Below are 17,592 nucleotides of genomic sequence, written 5' to 3' on the forward strand. Positions count from 1 at the left end.
TTCATTAAACTTTGCAAGTAATTATGAGAAATAAGCAATGTCAGGCTAATTCTTGAGTTGATTATTGAATAAAGTAGTCGAGTCTTTAAAGAATTTTATCATAGTTTCAGAAAGCATATATAAGTGTCTCAGACTGTTTCCTTTTGAGAACCAGCTGACTTCTGTTTGCAAAAGAAAGCATCAAACTGTTCATCATTCTTAATACAAAGCTCTTGAAATAGTCAAGAATTGAGAACATGACACTTGATTATATTTACTGCTGTGATAACAGTACTTAATGACTTGTGCAGTCGATCACTTAGGTATTTTGTGACAATATGTTGTCTGTGAATTACACAGTGAATGGTAAATATGTTAGGTACAGCTTTTTTCAAGAAAGTTATAGCCCTCCAGTGACATCCTGTCATCGATGGTGCCCCATCTGTTGTACGCGCAAGAATGTTGGTGAGTTGAATGTTCTTCTTTTTGAAAAATTGCACAACAACCTGAAATACTGACTCTCCCTTCGTATCTGTTTCTGGTTCCCTTGTCGATAACAACTTTTGAACCATGCTTTTATCTTTCAAGAAGCAAACATAACAAAGAAACAAAGATTCATTGCCTGGCAAAGCTGACTCATTTAACTGCAGAGTAAATTCAGTTGATCTTAAACACTTTCCATAATGTATCTTCCAGCTTCTCAGACATTTCATTTATTTTCCTTTGAACAGCGTTGTCACTGAGCAGAATCTCTTTTAATTATTTAGTCTGGTTCCTTGTGCAACACCATACTCAGAAAGTCCTTTACTGCTGGTAGAATTAGTTCTTCTTCAATTGTTTGGGGCTTTCCAAATTTAGCAATGAAGCACACAAACCATCACTGTTTTGTTTTGAAATATTTTCTGGTTCTGAAGTTATTCACGAAGTGACTAAAGATAAGCCAAGTACTTGTTTGCTTTATCAGTGTATGTATTCTCTTCAGGTGTTCAAGGAAAGCAAATGGTTTCATACCTCATTTGAAAAAATCTTTTCACACAATGGATACATTGGGTTCAGTTGTCTGCTTGATGCTAGTATAAATCTGTGTTTAATTTCAGAAAATATCAAAGCTCTTTCCTGATTTTACAAGTAGATGAAAGGAAAGGGTTTATCAGACAAATGCTGACAAGTGGAACTAGCTTGGATAGACATCTTGGATGGATGAGTTGGGCCAAAGGGCCAGTTTCCATGCTGCTTAACTCTGTGAGTCTACATTTATGATGTGGAATTAGCAACACAGAGTTCATTGACTTAAATTCCATGAGCCTCTGGTTTCACTTCAAGAATCTGGTAACAGTTGGGACAATTCTTCCTGCTCTCTCAGGAGCCTCTGGCTTATATGTGATTCCAATTTTGAATTAAGTGATTTGATTCTTAATACACATGACACTGATACTCATTGATCACCTATAATTTTCTTATATATTCGTAAGTATGTCATGATAATTTAATGAAGGTTTTTATTCCCAAGGGTAACCCAGGACCACCAGGACAAAGAGGACCTCAAGGTCCACATGGCCCTCCTGTAAGTACAGCAATTGCCATTCCATGGTTAATGTTTGCAGTTGTTCCATGAGTACAGACTGAGATGAAAAGTACACTATTATTATCTCAGTACAATGGACAGAATACTTCCCAGAGATTGAATTTTTAGTGTTAATTTTCCCTTTTGAAACTGAGCTAACCAGATCAGATATGGTGTTATTTTAGCCAGGTCAGTGACAGATGAGCTAAATATGATCTAAGAAATCGGAGCAGGAGGAGTCCACTTGGCCCATTGATTCTGTTCTGCTATTCAATGATCTGGCAGTGAACTCAGCATTACCTACCTGCCCTTCCCCATGACCCTTGATTCCCCTGCTGTACAAATATGTATTTAACTGTGCCTTAAATGTATTTAATGAGCTAGCCTTCATTGCTTCCCTGGGCTGAGAATTACCTAGATTCACTACCCTCTGGGAAGGCAGTTTCTCCTCTTCTCCATCCTAAATTTCCCTGAATCTTGAGGTCACATGTTCTAATGTTCTAATCATGTTCCATGTTCTAATCAGTAATTTATTCTGGAAACTCAAAACACAGGGCAGCAGGACAAACAATGCTTGGCCTTGATACCTCCATGTGCACCCCAGCTTTTGATAATAGTTTCTCCAAAAACAGAGGCAATTAATCAAGGTGTAGTCCTTTCGAGGTGAGACAGATCATATTATCTATGAGCCATGTTTATGGTGTGGCTATCCATCTTACACCACTTACACTGTGTCAAGCCAAGAGCTGGAATGCTCTGTGAAGCTAACATGTGGATTTATTTATTATACTAGTTGTGTAAACTAATTATACAAAGGGGCAATAAAAATGAAATATTTTATCTGATCTAAGATTATATAATCCTGTTTTTACAGTTTTAAAGATCTTGCATGCATCGTTACTTTACCCTATTTTCCATTTTTTAAACCTGCTAACATTTCGTGATAATGTTGGCTATATGGTGAGATACAGAATGATTACTGACTGTGGTATGGATAAGCAGAAACCTGATGACAGTGAGATCTGAAATTAAGCATTTACAAACCTGGAGTTTATTTTCTTTGGTGAAATAAGTCCAGTAAAATATATTTCATAGCATCTACTAATGAGAATTTTATCAAAAGTAGTTGAACTAATAATGGACATAAATTATCTCCAAAAACTGTGTTAATTGTTCAAATTTTCAGCTTTATTTTCTCATCTTCTGATTAGTTTTTTTTCTATGGGGGGGGAGAAGAAAGATGGACTATCCAGATGTATACTCATGTCCTTCTACGAAACTGCAGTACAATGCATGACAACATGCTGCAAACTGCTTAGTATGGAAACTATAATGGAGCAACAGGTAGTCAGAACTGACCAACGTGTCACAGGCACCAGCCCACCTGCCATCAAGCACATGTATATAGAAAGATGCTGGAAAAGGGCCAGTAAGAACATAAAGGATCACACCCTCTCTCCTCATGGACTTTTTGTCCCATTCCCATCATGTAGCATACAGACACACCAGGACCACCAGAATCAAAAACAGTTACTTTCCCCAACCAGAAATGCCGATCAACACCTCCATCCTCTAACCCACCCCTCCACGACCCCACCACCACTGCTTTACCATTTCCTGTCAGAGTCACCTTAGTCCTGTGACTAGAATCACTTTATGGACATTCGATCAATCAATGTATACAGGCTATCTAATGTAGTTTTATTTATTGTGTTTTTTAAAATTATTTTTTCTTTATCTTTTGTGATTTTTTTTTCTGATTTTTTTTTTGTGCTGCATCAAATTCAGAGTAACAATTATTTTGTTCTCCTTTACACTTGTATCTTGAAATCCTGTTTGGTTAAGTCAAATATTTTAAATAACAGGCTGTTAAAATGTTAAATTAATTACTGCAGGGAACATACATTTAAATAGCATCCCTCAATCTCTCCAAATTCCCTTTAATGTTTGCAGTCAATTAAGCACTTTAGAAATGTTGTTGCTGTGATTATGTACCAAATCAAAACAGCACTTAACAAGATTTTGCAAAAAGTTTTGAGATAAGTTTGATTGAGGTATAGCTATTAATGAAAACTACTTTGTTTCTTTGACTGTGTATTGGTATTGGTTTAGTATTGTCACATGTACCAACATACAGTGAAAAGCTTGTCATGCAAACTGCTTATGGAGATCAAAGTGCATTGAACTAGAATAAGGTAAAACAATAACTGCACAGAAGAAAGTATAAGAGCTACAGGAAAAGTGTAGTGCAGGTAAACAATAAAGTACAAGATTATAATGAAGTAGATTGTGAAACATAAGCCCATTGTATCTTACAGGAGGTCTGTTCAAGAGTCTTATAACATTGGAATAGAAGTTGACCTTGAGCCTGGTAGGATGTGTTTTCGGGCTTTTACATCTTCTGCCTGATGGGAGAAGAGAAAATGCCCAGGGCGGGTGGGGTTTTTGATTATGCTGACTGCTTTACTGAGGCAGCGAGAAGTGTAGACAAAATCCAGAGTTGAGTGCTCACCGCTGTCTGAAGTTTCTTGTGGTCACGTATTTTCTTTATCCGGAAGTTCTGATCTTGTAGAGTGGTGGACTGTTTACTAACTGCTTGGAAATAAACATTTGATTGCAGTACTGATTTGTTCTAAGCCTAAATTATGCACAAGTTATTAAAATAAGATGTACAGTATGTTTGCAATCAACTGACTAAAAGCTAAAGGTGACTATTAGTGTTAACAGTAGTTAATCACATGGGTAAAGGAGAAAATATTAATAATACAGTCAGAAGCTCAACTGATCAATTTTAGTTGAGGTTCTGGATTAGTTTTACCCTACTGATGATGTGTTGTTATAGTAGTAATCCTGCTCAGTTTGAGAGGAACTGTAGGTTTGGTATGTCTTAGCTGAGGAGGCGAGGGTGTGAAGCTACCGTCTGGGGGATTCTGACTGAATGGTTGGGGTGACTTGGGTCCCCAATGATCCTATAGCCCTTTTTACACCTGTCTTTGTAAAAGTCCTGAATCATGGGAAAGTTCTGGGCTGGGCTGACGGCACCACTCACAGCAGAGACCTGCAATTTTAAGGGAGGTACAGTTCTCATATCAGGCAGTGATGCAGCCAGTCAGGATGCTCTCAGTTGTGCCCCTGTAGAAAGTTCTTAGGATTTGGAGGCCCATACAAATTTCCTCAACCGTCTGAGGTGAAAGAGGCACTGTTGTGCCTTTTCACCACACAGCTGGTGTGTACAGACCACGTGAGATCCTCAGTGATGTGGATGCCAAGGAACTTAAAGCTGTTTACTCTTTCAACCCCAGATCCATTGATGTCAATAGGGGTTAGCCCATCTCCATTCCTCCTATAATCCACAACCAGCTCATTTGTTTTTGCAACATTGACAGAGGGGTCGTTTTCTTGACACCACTGTGTCAGAGATATGACTTCTTCCCTGTAGGTCACCTCATTATTGTTTGAGATAAGGCCAATCAATGCAGTATTGAAGGCAATGGTGCCTTCCTTTAAAACCTAAAGAATCTATTCCGTAGCTCAGTTAAGTTTACAACATCATTGTATAAAAAATTTTGAGGCCTTGTTAAGGGTTGTCCACCTATTTAAGATGAGTTGAGCACATATAATTCTTTGAAGACTTGAATCCTGCTTTCTCCAGAAAATATTTGATAACAAAATCAGCATTCATGTTCCCAGACTTGTTCATTACTGCTTAAAATATATCTAATTTTGTACAATACTGAAGCCTTCCAACTTGTACCTTGTATTTTACAGTTTAAAACATTTAATGCAATTTTTTTTTAATTTCAGGGAATTTCTGGAGAGCCAGGACTCATTGGACATCCTGGTTTACCAGGTTCTAGTGTGAGTAAAATCAGGCCTTAACTGAATTATTATTAAATAGTATATATTAAGTGAAGATAAAGATACCCATTTATTGTATCATCATGAACCATTCATTCATACTTTTCCACTGAAAACATTCTGAAATAGACTTGAATCTATTTGACTATGGTGCAACGCTGTTTGTGAAAATTTTGACCAACTTTTGTCTACATATTAAAGTATACCAAACCTTGGCCTCTGAAGTACTTTTTGATACCCATTTGACTTATGATAATTCCTGATTTCTACTGGCTAGCCATACTTGTAAGGTTCCCCTCTACTACTACCTTCCTCCATCTGGCAGAACTGGTTTTCACCCTCTACAAGTTTTTCTTCAGCTCCTCCACCTTTCTCCAGACTCAAAGTGTAGCCATGGGCACCTACATGAGCCCCAGCTATGCCTGCCCTTTTGTTGGCTATGTAGAACAGTGCATGTTCCAAACCTTCCCTGGTAATGCTTTCCAACTCTTCCTTCACTACACTAATGATTACATTGGTGCTGCTTCATGCACCCATGCTGAGCGAGTCAGTATCACCAACTTTGCCTCTAACTTTCACCACTGCTGTTAAATTCACTTGGTCTATTTCTGACAGCTTCCTCCCCCTTCTCAATTTCCCTGTCACCATCTCTGGAGACAAACTGTCACCTGACATCTTTTATAATCTTACGAATTCCCACAGTTAACTGTACCTCTTCCCACCTTGTCTCCTGCAAAAATGCTTTTCCCTTTTCTCAGTTCCTTTGTCTTAGCCGCTTCTGTTCCTAGGTTGCAGCTTTCCTTTCCAGTATATCAGACATAACCTCTTTCAAAGAAGAGGGTTTCCCTTCCTCCACCATTGATGCTGCCTCACGTGTATTTCCTGAACATCTGCACTCAGCCCAGTTCCCACTGCCTTACTGTGATAGAGTTCCACCTGTCCTTACCTACCATTCCATGAAGCTCAGCATTCAGCACATCATTCTCCACAATGTCTGCCATCTGCAAAGGAATCTTACCACCAAGCACATCTTCACCTCCCTCCGTTCTGAAGGGATCGCTCCCTCTGTGATTCCCTTGTCCATCCATTCCATCCCAGCACTTACCTTTACAAGCAGCCGAAGTGTACACCTGCCCATTCCTCTCCTCCCTCACCTCCATTCCTTGTCTCAAACAGCCCTTCCAAGTGAGGCTGCACTTCACTTGTGAATCTACTGGGGTCGTCTCTTGTGTCTGGTGCTCCCGAAGCAGCCTCTTCTACATTGATAAGACCTGTCATAGCTTGGGGTACTGCTTCATTGAGTACCTCTGCTCCATCCACCAAAAACAGAACTTCCTGGTGGTCAAGCATTTTCATTCTGATTTCCATTCCTATTTTAACATGTTTTGTGCTGAGATGAGGCCACCATCAGGTTGGAGAAGCAACACCTTGTATTCCATCTGGGTAGCCTCCAACCTGATGGCATAAATATTCATTTCTCCATGTTTTAAAAAAAAATCCCTCTCCATTCCCTCTTCTTCTATTACACACTCTGGCCTCTTACCTCACCTCTCCTGCCTATCACTTCCCTCTGGCTCTCCGCCTCCTTCCCTTTATCTTATGGTGAATTCTCCTTTCCTATCACATTCCTTCTTCTCCAGCCCTTTACCTTTCTTACCCACCAGGTTTCGCCTATCACCTTCTAGCTATCCACCTTCCTCTCCCTCCATCTTATTATTGTGGCACCTTAAATCCTTCCTGTCTGGTCCTGAGGAAGAATCCCAGACCAAAATGTTGACTTGGGGGACTGCTTCATTGAGCATCAACTTCACTTCCTGACCTACTGATTTCCTCTCTAATTTGCTGTGTGTTGCTTTGGATTTCCAGCATCTGCAAAATTTTTCTTTGCTTTGGTTATATCTCTGACCTGTAGGTTGAAAGAGCTTATTTGATTTTTTTAATTAGCTGCTGTTTTCTGGTTCATAGGGAATGAAAGGTGACTGTGGTCATCCAGGGTTTCCGGGCCCTCATGGGTTTCCTGGACGGAGTGGTGATAAGGTAAGATATTACAGTACTTGAATAGCTATAAATTATCTGTTATATGTACTTATAAAGGACTGATGTCGGAAAATTATGTAGTGAAACTTGTTAAGTTAGTGTGCTTGGGACTTTGCTGGTACCAGTGTCATTTTTTTTAATTATTAGAAAGAGGTACAATAAATTTTCTAGTGAGTTTCAAAGTAATGTGGGAAAAGAGTCCCCAGTGAGTTTCAAGGAAATGAGGAAAAGAGGGGCCTGCTGAGTTCAAAAGGAGCACTGAAAATATCAAAGCAAGCTAGATGCCAAACAGTCTGTCTAATTGAGAGAGCAGATTATCAGCAATTTATCATACATCAGATTCAAGATAGGGCAAAATTGTCTGATCTATGAATGTAAACTGTCATCATTGGAAGTGGGTTCTACTGATCCAATTATCACAGAAAACTACTTCAAATCCACGTAGTGAGTTCCTCTACTAACTGATTCATTCCAGGAAATGAGGACCATGTTAGATTGATTCCACGGATTTATTGAAATGTTCTAAGTCATATTCTTTTCATCGTTTCAGGGATCTTCTGGTATTCCTGGTCTTAAAGGAAGTGAGGTAAAATTAAGTGAGGGTTGATTGACCTTTTTATTTCATTTTAGAATGCTCACTAATGAATCCATCCATGACATGTCCATTTCCTAAGTTTGTAATATCCCTACAACCACGCAATTGTCAATATTAGTTTGGGCCTCTTGCACATCTCTTCTCCTGAAACTGTTATTTGTAATCATTCTTTCAGCTGCCAAATCAAAACCCTTTGGTTTACTTGTCTTAAATTCCTCTTGACGCCCACCTCACTCTTGATTTTAACACATTTATTTGACTGTTTTTGGATATACCTCTCAATATCCCCTTTGACTCCTAAACAATGTTTTGTAATACCTCAGTGAAGCACTTTGCGATTTATTACTATAAGGGTACTGTAAATATGGGTCGTCTTAAATAATGGAAGTATTTGCATTTATTTGGGATTGTTCAGTTTCCAGACCATCCAAAATTCTTCCCAATCAACAAAATATCTTTGAAGTATACTGTAGTTTCAATTGCTGTCTTCAAATTGGTGTATTATTTTATTTTTGTTATAGGAAATATTTTGTACTGAAGTACTGACTGGGCAGCATAGCAATAATCTGAATTACACTCAGAGATGACTCAGAAATGATAGTTAGAAATTCTGAGAGGGGTGTATTCAAAAAATACCATTGACATACAATTAATTGCAACAATCCTTTATTAGGACCCCATTAAATTGAAGTGCTTTTTAATGTCTTTTGATTATTAACTTGAAAGGGAAAGCAAGGTCTGAAAGGTAAAGCTGGACAAAAGGGTGAGCAGGTAAGTCATGATAAATATTTAGTCCTATATGTTAAGATTTTGTGGTTCAAAGGCTGTTGGTTCACATGTTGGCTGATGAATACCTCAAGTTAAATCTCGATCAGCTGGAGGAGAATATTTAGTAATCACTGAATGTTTAGAAAAGATACTGAAAACTGACTTACTTTGCCCTTCATGTATTATCCATAATGGTGTCTGAAATTATCATATTGTTGGAAGGTGGCTTGGCATCAGTTGTACTGTTTTTCCAAGTAAGGAATAGCTTTTGTGCATATTTGAATGTAGACATTGACAAGCTGCCAAAATATCACATGGCAACAGAATTAGCCAGGTCTCTTTAGGAGTAGCATGGAGCTGAATTGAAAATCATGAGAATTTTTCACAGAGATCTGTCCTTCCAGATTATTAATACATTCAGAAGGAGATGAGTGTCATCCCCACTGCTTTATTGGAAAATAGATATTGCCCAATCTTAAACAGTACTTTTATAGAAAATTATGTATTTATATTTTACAGGGGATTCCTGGTCTTCAAGGCAAGAAAGGAGAGGTACATATAAGCTTAATAAGGAAATTTCATTTTACTAGTGAGGCTTGTTTTGAGAACGGTGGTCAGATAAATTAGTTAATGATTAGGTTTAAGGTAATCTTTAAATTAATCCCACCAGCTTTCTTTCTCCTTTGAAGAAAAGGGAAAAGGTAATAATGAGGTGATTTCTATGTTATGGATGTTAGAAGGAAGAGGAAACGGAAAGAATTGCAGATATTGATGCACCATCAATAACTCACTTTGAGACGTAAAGGCGAGATATCGGCTTTTATTGACTGGAAGAAGGAACAAGCAGTGAGTGACCACCATACTACATCCTGGAGACTTGAGAGCCCGGGCTCAGGCCTCAGTCGCCTTTATACAGGGGTCTGTGGGAGGAGCCACAGAAGCAGTCAGCAGGGGATGTGTCCAGACAGGTATATGTAGTTCACCACAATTTATTACTCCTTACATGTTTCAGCAGCAGCACTGGCCCTGGGGACATCAGCCAAACTGGTAGGGTGGTCCCAGTGACAGACTTCCTGGGAAAAGAGAATAGGCGCTCGTGAGGGGTGGCATTGGTGGACGTATGTAACAGGGAGCGGATAGAGTGGAGTGCCTCAGGGAGGACCTCCTGCCATCGCGAGACCGGCAACCATTTTGACTTAAGGGCTAAAAGTGTGGCCTTCCACACTGTGGCATTCTCCCTCTCCACCTGTCCATTTCCCCGGGGATTATAGCTCGTGGTCCTACAATTAGCAATACCCCTAGCTAGCAGGCACTGGCGCAGCTCGTCACTCATAAAGGAGGACCCTCTATCACTGTGGATATAGCAGAGATATCCGAACAGAGTGAAGAGCTGGCACAGGGCTTTTATGACAAACGTGATAGTGGTGTCGGGGCAGGGGATGGCAAAGGGGAACTGCGAGTACTCGTCTATAATATTGAGAAAATAGACATTGCGGTTGGTGGAGGGAAGGGGGCCCTTAAAGTCAACACTCAGTCGCTCAAAAGGGCGGGTGGCCTTGACAAGTTGCGCCGTTTCAGGACGGTAGAAGTGCGGTTTGCACTCAGTGCAGATTTGGCAGTCCTTGGTCATCGTCCTGATGTCCCCCAGGGAGTACGGCAGGCTCCGGGCTTTCACGAAATGGTAAAATCGGGTGACCCCCGGATGGCAAAGATGTGCATGAAGGGTGTATAGCTGGTCGAGCTGTGCGCTAGCACACGTTCCCTGGGATAGGGCATCAGGGGGCTCATTGAGTCTGCCAGGCTGGTACAGGATATCATAGTTGTAGGTGGAGAGTTCTATTCTCCACTGCAAAATCTTATCATTTTTGATTTTGCCCCGCTGTTGGTTGCTGAACATTAACGCAACCGAGCACTGGTCGGTCAGCAAGGTGAACCTTTTGCCGGCGAGATAGTGCCTCCAGTGCCTAATAGCTTCCACTATGGCCTAGGCTTCTTTCTCCACCGCGGAGTGCCGAATTTCAGAGCCTTGAAGGGTACGAGAAAAGAATGCTACTGGTCTGCCTTCCTGATTGAGGGTAGCAGCCAGAGCGAAATCGGAAGCATCACACTCTACTTGGAAGGGAATGGTCTCGTCCACCACATGCATCGTTGCTTTGGCAATGTCCCCTTTAATGCAGCTGAAGCTGCACAGGCCTCAGCAGAGAGAGGAAAAGTGGTAGACTTGACCAGGGGGTGGGCCTTGTCTGCGTAATGGGGGACCCATTGGGTGTAATAGGGAAAAAAAACCCAGGCACCGTCTGAGGGCTTTGAGAGTGGTGGGAAGAGTGAGTTCTAATAGGGGGCGCATACAGTCGGGATCAGGGCCAATGACCCCGTTTTCCACGACATACCCCAAGGATAGCGAGTCGGGTGGTTCCGAACACACACGTGTCCCTGTGTTCGGACGAGCGTCTGTAGAGCTCGGAGAAACTGGGCGCTCGACTCTGCAGGCCACTGTCGGCGCGTAGCTAAACGATGTCTTGCGTAGACGGTGTTCACCAGCTGCAGGTACTGTCTTTTGATGGCGTCCAGTGCCCCATCGTAGGTCGGCAGGTCTCTGATAAATGAATAAACTTTTGGGGTGACTCTCAAGAGGATAATTCTGTGCATAATGGTGGGTTCAGTTGCACGAACCTCCTCCAAGTATGATTGGAAGCATGCAAGCCAGAGTTCAAAAGCAAGAGCTGCTTCAGGGTCTTGGGGGTCCAAGTCCAATCTTTCCGGATGTAAAATGGTTTCGGTGTTTTAAAACTTCCAGTCAATAAAATTGATGCACCATCAATAACTCTCTCTGAGACGTAAAGGCGAGATATCAGCTTTTATTGACTGGAAGAAGGAACAAGCAGTGAGTGACCACCATACTACATCCTGGAGACTGAGAGCCCGGGCTCGGGCCTCAATCACCTTTATACAGGGGTCTGTGGGAGGAGCCACAGGAGCAGTCAGCAGGGGGCGTGTCCAGACATGTATATGTAGTTCACCACAGATATCATCAAATACGAACAGAGTGAGGTATAAGAGAATGTCAATTCTGAAATCTAAAGCAACAGTCAGCTGGAAGAACGTAGTCTTTGAGCGGCATCTGTGAGAGGAAGGGAATTGTTGATGCTTCAGATTGAAACTACATCAGGATAGCAGCCTGACTGATGAAATTCTGTCCTTTGAGTGAGAAATTAAACTAAAGCCCTATATTCTCTCTCATAGCAGTATTACCAAATTCATGCCAGTGTTTTGGTCAATATTTATCCATCAGTCACTATCACCAAAAATGAGATTACCTGGTCAATAGATTGATGTTTTATTGGCACTTGTTGGTTATATTTTGGCAGCTGTAATTACTACATCACAACACTGCTAACAGTTCAGATAAGCCTTTTGACCTATACAGAAATACAGGCTGAGGTTAGGCAAGAACCTACAACAGTCCAAGTGTTTTTTTAAGTGCATTACTGAGAGAAGGGAATAGTGCACAACACTGAGGGAGAATATTTTACTCAGTGGGAATCAGAAAAAGAAATATCGAACTTGAATGCATCAATAAAATATAAAGACATGAACAAATGCACTGGAGAAAATAAAAGATATCGGAGCAAAAGGATTTATTTTCAAATAAGGTTTTGCCTTAGAAAGTACTATATCAGAGATATCAATAATCTGAAGTACAATTGCAAAGAACCTCAAATACCCAGCAAATCAATTTACATCTGCAAGGAACAAAAATGGATTTGATTATTGAGTATAGACCTCTATCATAAATAGAATCTTGAAGATACACGATCTTTTAGCAGAATTGAGCAAAGCAACAAGGGAGAAATGGGTTGCATATCCTAATATTCCCTTTATCTACAAATGTAAAGCAATTAAACCACTGCATGACTGTATGGGGATTACTTTAGTGAATATTCCATTTAATCCTGCCTGGAACTATTTGATTTATTATGTCTTCTGGAAGAACCAGCTCATACATGAGAAATGTATTCAATTCTCAACCTAGACAGGAATATCAATTCAGTGCAAATGAAGACGTGTAAATTGAAAGCAGAATATTAATGCTAAATCAGCAAAAGTAAGTCATGGTTACACAGAGATTGAGAATTGGCTGAAGAAATTTGTGCAGTTCACAAACACATTTCAATTTGTTGATTTAGACTATCAAAGTAATAGAACACTACAGCACAGATACAGGCCCTTCAGCCCATCTAGTCTGTGCCAAACCAGTAATCTACCTAGTCTCATTGTCCTGAATCCAGACCGTAGTCCTCCATGCCTCTCTCATCTATGTACCAAACCAAATTTTTCTTAAATGCTGAAATTTAACCCACTCCCACCACTTCTGCTGGCAGCTTGTTCAACACTCTCAAAAACCTCTGAGTGAAGAATATCACCCTCATGTTCCCTTTAAACATTCCACCTGTCACCCTTAATGTTAGCGTTCATTCAAGAGGTCTGGAATAGAAGAGCAGGGATGGGATAAGGCAATAGTGAGTATTGTAAGCAGTTTTGGGCCCTTTATCTAAAAAAAAGATGTGCTGGTTCTGAAGAACATTCAGCAGAGGTTCACAAGAATGATTTCGGGAATAAAAGGGTTATCATACGAGGAATGTTTGATCGCTCTGGCTCCATACTCATTAGAACTTAGAAGGATGAGGAGAGATCTCCTTAAAATCTTACAAATGTTAAAAGGGCAAAACCGAGTAGATGTGGAAAGGATGTTTCCAATGGTGGGGGGAGTCTTGGACAAGAGGGCTTAGCCTCAGGATAGAAGTGTGTTTATTTAAAATAGAGATGCAGAGAAATTTCTTTAGCCAGAGGGTGGTGAATTTGTGGAATTTATTATCTCAGGCACCTGTGGAAGCCAAGTCATTGGGTGTATTTAAGGCAGAGTTTGATAGATTCTTGATTGGACACCCATCAAAGGTTACTGGGAGAATACCGGGAAGTCCTGACAAAGGGTCTCGGCCCAAAACGTCGACAGTGCTTCTCCCTATAGATGCTGCCTGGCCTGCTGTGTTCCACCAGCATTTTGTGTGTTGGTTGAATTTCCAGCATCTGCAGATTTCCTCGTGTTTGCTTTAGAAATTCACCACTGCAAAGCCTCTGCCACTGAAGAAGTTTAAATCTTCTCTTCAATGGGAGTTTAGTGAAACCCTCTCTTGCTGCTCCCCATCTATAATTTCTTCGGCCCTTCAAGTTTTCAATCATATTTTGACCCAGGCCCGCTGTTACAGCCTATTTGAGTCCTGACGATGGGTCTCGGCCTGAAACGTCGACAGTGCTTCTCCTTATAGATGCTGCCTGGCCTGCTGTGTTCTACCAGCATTTTGTGTGTGTTGCTTGAATTTCCAGCATCTGCAGATTTCCTCGGGAATACCGGGAAGTGTGGCTGAGGAGGGGACTAGAGGATTAGCCGTGGTTGAATGGCAGAACAGACTCCATGGACAAATAGCATAATTCTTTTCCTCGTCTCATAATCTTAATGACCTCTAGTACTAGTATTTCAGTTGAGAAATCCTGCTTACATTTACCCTATTTATACCTCTCGTAATTTTGTGTTTCCCTATGAAGTCTACCTTCATTTTCCTACACTTGAGGGAATAAACCTATTCAACATTTCCCTAACTTTGGTTTTCAAGTCCTGACAACAAACTTCTAAATTTTCTCTGCACTCTTTCAATCTTATTTACATCTTTCCTGTAAGTAGGTGACCACAATTGCACACAATACACCAAAATTGGCCTCGCCAATGTCTTGTACAACTTCAACCTAATATCACAACTAATGTGTTCAGTACTTTGATCTGTGAAGGCTAATGTGCCAAAAGCTTTCTTAATGACCCTATCTACTTGTGACACTGCTTTCAAGGAATTATGGATCTGTATTCCCAGATCCCTCTGTTCTACTTCACTCCACAGTGTCCTACTTAACTCTATGTACGTCCTACCCTAGTTGTTCCCCCAAAGTGCAACACTTCACACATAAATTCCAACTGGCAATTTTCAACCAATTTTTCCAATTGGTCCAGATTCCCCTGCAAGCTTTAATAGTCTTTCTTGCTGCCCACTATACTCCCGGTCTTGGTATCACTGGCAAATTTACTGATCCAGTTTACTGTATTGTCATCCAGATGGTGGATATAGTTGATAAGCAACCCAGTACTGGTCTCTGTAGCACACCACTAGTCACAGGCCACCAGTCAGAGAGGCAACTATCACCATCTGACGTCTCCCGTGAAGCCAATGCCTAATCTAATTTACTATCTCATGGAGTGTCAAGCAGCTGAACCTTCTTAACCAACCTCACATTTTTGATTGCGCCAAAGTCCATGTAGACAACATCCACTGCCTTGTCTTCATCAACTTTCCTGATAACTTCCTCAAATAAAACTGACGTGAATAGGCTGTTTCCATTGAGAGCAGGGGAGATTCAAAAGAGAGGACATGATTTGAGAGTTAGGGGGCAAAAGTTTAAGGGAAACACGAGGGGGTATTTCTTTACTCAGAGAGTGATAGCTGTGTGGGATGAGCTTCCTGTAGAAGTAGTAGAGGCCAGTTCAGTTGTGTCATTTAAGGTAAAATTGGATAGGTATAAGGACAGGAAAGGAGTGTGGAGGGTTATGGGCTGAGTGCGGGTAGGTGAGACTAGGTGAGATTAAGATTTCAGCACGGACTAGGAGGGCCGAGATGGCCTGTTTCCGTGCTGCGATTGTTATATGGTTAAAACTCTAAGAATGTATGGACACAACCTACCACACATAACGCCATGTTAATTATGTCTGGTTCCTTAGAATACCTTCCAATAACTTAACTACCCTACACTTAGAGCCTTTTTTAAACAATGGAACAACATTAGCTGGCCTCCAATTCTCTAGCACTTCACCTGTTACTAAGGACATTTTAAAATGTCTCTGCTAGGACTTCTGCAATTTCTGCACCAGCCTCCCAGAAGGTCTGAGGGAACACCTTGTCAGACCGTGGGGATTTATCGATCCTAATTTGACTCAAGACAATACCACCTCTTCTGTAATCTGTGTTTACTGGGCACAGAGGCAAAACCATGGGGAGCTAATGGATCATACACAGGTACAAGGAGAGCTAGTTAATTGGATACACAATTAGCTTGATGACAGAAAACAGAATGTGATGATGCAAGTTTTCTTTTCAAGTTGGAGAGCCATTATTAATGCTTTCCTTTTGAGTAAATACAAGTAGAATAAAGATAACTGCCAGAATTGAGTGTTTTGTCTTCATATGTTATATATGTTTTTCCCTCATAGGCTGGAATTTCTGGTGGAAATGGACCTTCTGGACCACAAGGGCCTCCTGGATGGCCTGGTCTTCAGGGACCACCAGGACCAGTTGGTCCTCGAGGAATGGAAGGAGTACAAGGAGCTCCTGGGCTAACAGGTTCACCAGGTAAACAGGTGAGTATCTAAAAGGAGAATTTCATTGTTTAATATGGGGAAGATGTTGCAGTTATGGTGCCAAATTATGAAGCCCATTGCTTCTCAAATACTGTCTGTAGTTATATTACAATGAGAGAGCTCAGACCCACACTGCAATATTAGCTCATTCAAAGAAGTTCGAGATTATGTACCATAACCATCTCCTCAAGGATAACTAGCACCATTCATTAATAAGAATTTTATATAAGTAACCAAGAAAGTCAATGATGGCAGAGCAGTATATGTGTTTTTTATAAACTTCAGTTGGGTCTCTCATAAGGTTCCACATGGCAAGCCACTATGGAAAATTGGATCATATGGGATCCAGGGATATTAGCATAGATAGATCATTGACTGATAGGCAGCAGACAAAGAATATTGGGAATAAGGGAGTCTTTTCTGATTGGCTGCCAGTGACTAGTGGTGTTCCACGGGGATCAGTAATGACAGCTTCTTATCACTCTGTTGGAAGGAATAAAGGTATAGAGTATTTTCTAAATGGAGAAACACGATTGTCATGCAGAGCCTTTATAAGGCATTGGTCATATGAGGAGTGTCTGATGGTTCTGGGCCTGTACTTGCTGAAGTTTAGAAGAATGAGGGGGAATGCCATTGAAACTTAGTAGATATTGAAAGGTCTAGACAGAATGGATGTGGAGAGGGTATTTCCTATAGTGGGTGAGGCTAGGACCAGAGGACACAGCCTCAGAATTGAGGAACATCCATTTAGAACAGAGATAAGAAAGAACTTCTTTTGCCAGAGGGTGGTGGATGTCATGGACGGCTGTGGAAGCCAAGTCATTGAGTATATTTAAAGCAGAGGTCAGGCCAGCAAAGGTTATGGGGAGGAGACAGGAGAATGGGGTTGAGAGGGATAATAAATCAGCAAGAGTAGGCTTGACAGGCCGAGTGGCCTAATACTACAGTAGTGTGAATGACTTGGATTAGAGTGTACGAGGTATGACAGTAAAATAGGAGGTGGTGTTAACATGAATATTGTTATCAGAATTTACAGAAGGGAACTTGATTTGCTGGGGAAGAGAGCCAAGGAATGGAAAAAAATGCTTAATTTAGATAAGTGGAGAGCTTTGCATTTTGGGAAGACGACTGATTGGAGGATTTTCACTGTGAATAGTAAGGCCCGAAGGAGTGTTGTAGAACAGAAGGACTGAGAAATGCAAGCACATGATTCAGTGAAAGTGACGTCACAGGTGGGGTGATGGCCTTCAGTGCTCTGGCCTTCATCTGTCAGCTCATGGAGTACAGGAATTAGGATGTTATGTTGCAGTTCAAATATCTTGTTCAGTTTTA

The 17,592-nt window shown here is 40.9% G+C and overlaps 1 protein-coding gene across 6 annotated transcripts in view; it reads left to right on the forward strand.

Annotated features, from left to right (window-relative positions):
- LOC132397074 (collagen alpha-1(IX) chain-like) overlaps positions 1–17,592 on the forward strand; it is a 117,602-nt gene that overhangs the window by 92,664 nt on the left and 7,346 nt on the right. For 5 of the 6 annotated variants that reach the window (XM_059975334.1, XM_059975344.1, XM_059975353.1 and 2 more), the window contains 7 exons: positions 1,490–1,543; positions 5,348–5,401; positions 7,367–7,438; positions 7,989–8,024; positions 8,760–8,804; positions 9,321–9,353; positions 16,114–16,260. In XM_059975334.1, coding sequence (XP_059831317.1) covers positions 1,490–1,543; positions 5,348–5,401; positions 7,367–7,438; positions 7,989–8,024; positions 8,760–8,804; positions 9,321–9,353; positions 16,114–16,260 — 441 coding nt within the window. The remainder of the gene's footprint in view (positions 1–1,489; positions 1,544–5,347; positions 5,402–7,366; positions 7,439–7,988; positions 8,025–8,759; positions 8,805–9,320; positions 9,354–16,113; positions 16,261–17,592) is intronic. The other variant, XM_059975338.1, reaches the window with a different exon arrangement.

Source organism: Hypanus sabinus, chromosome 1, assembly GCF_030144855.1.
Source record: "Hypanus sabinus isolate sHypSab1 chromosome 1, sHypSab1.hap1, whole genome shotgun sequence".
Classification (NCBI taxonomy): domain Eukaryota; kingdom Metazoa; phylum Chordata; class Chondrichthyes; order Myliobatiformes; family Dasyatidae; genus Hypanus; species Hypanus sabinus.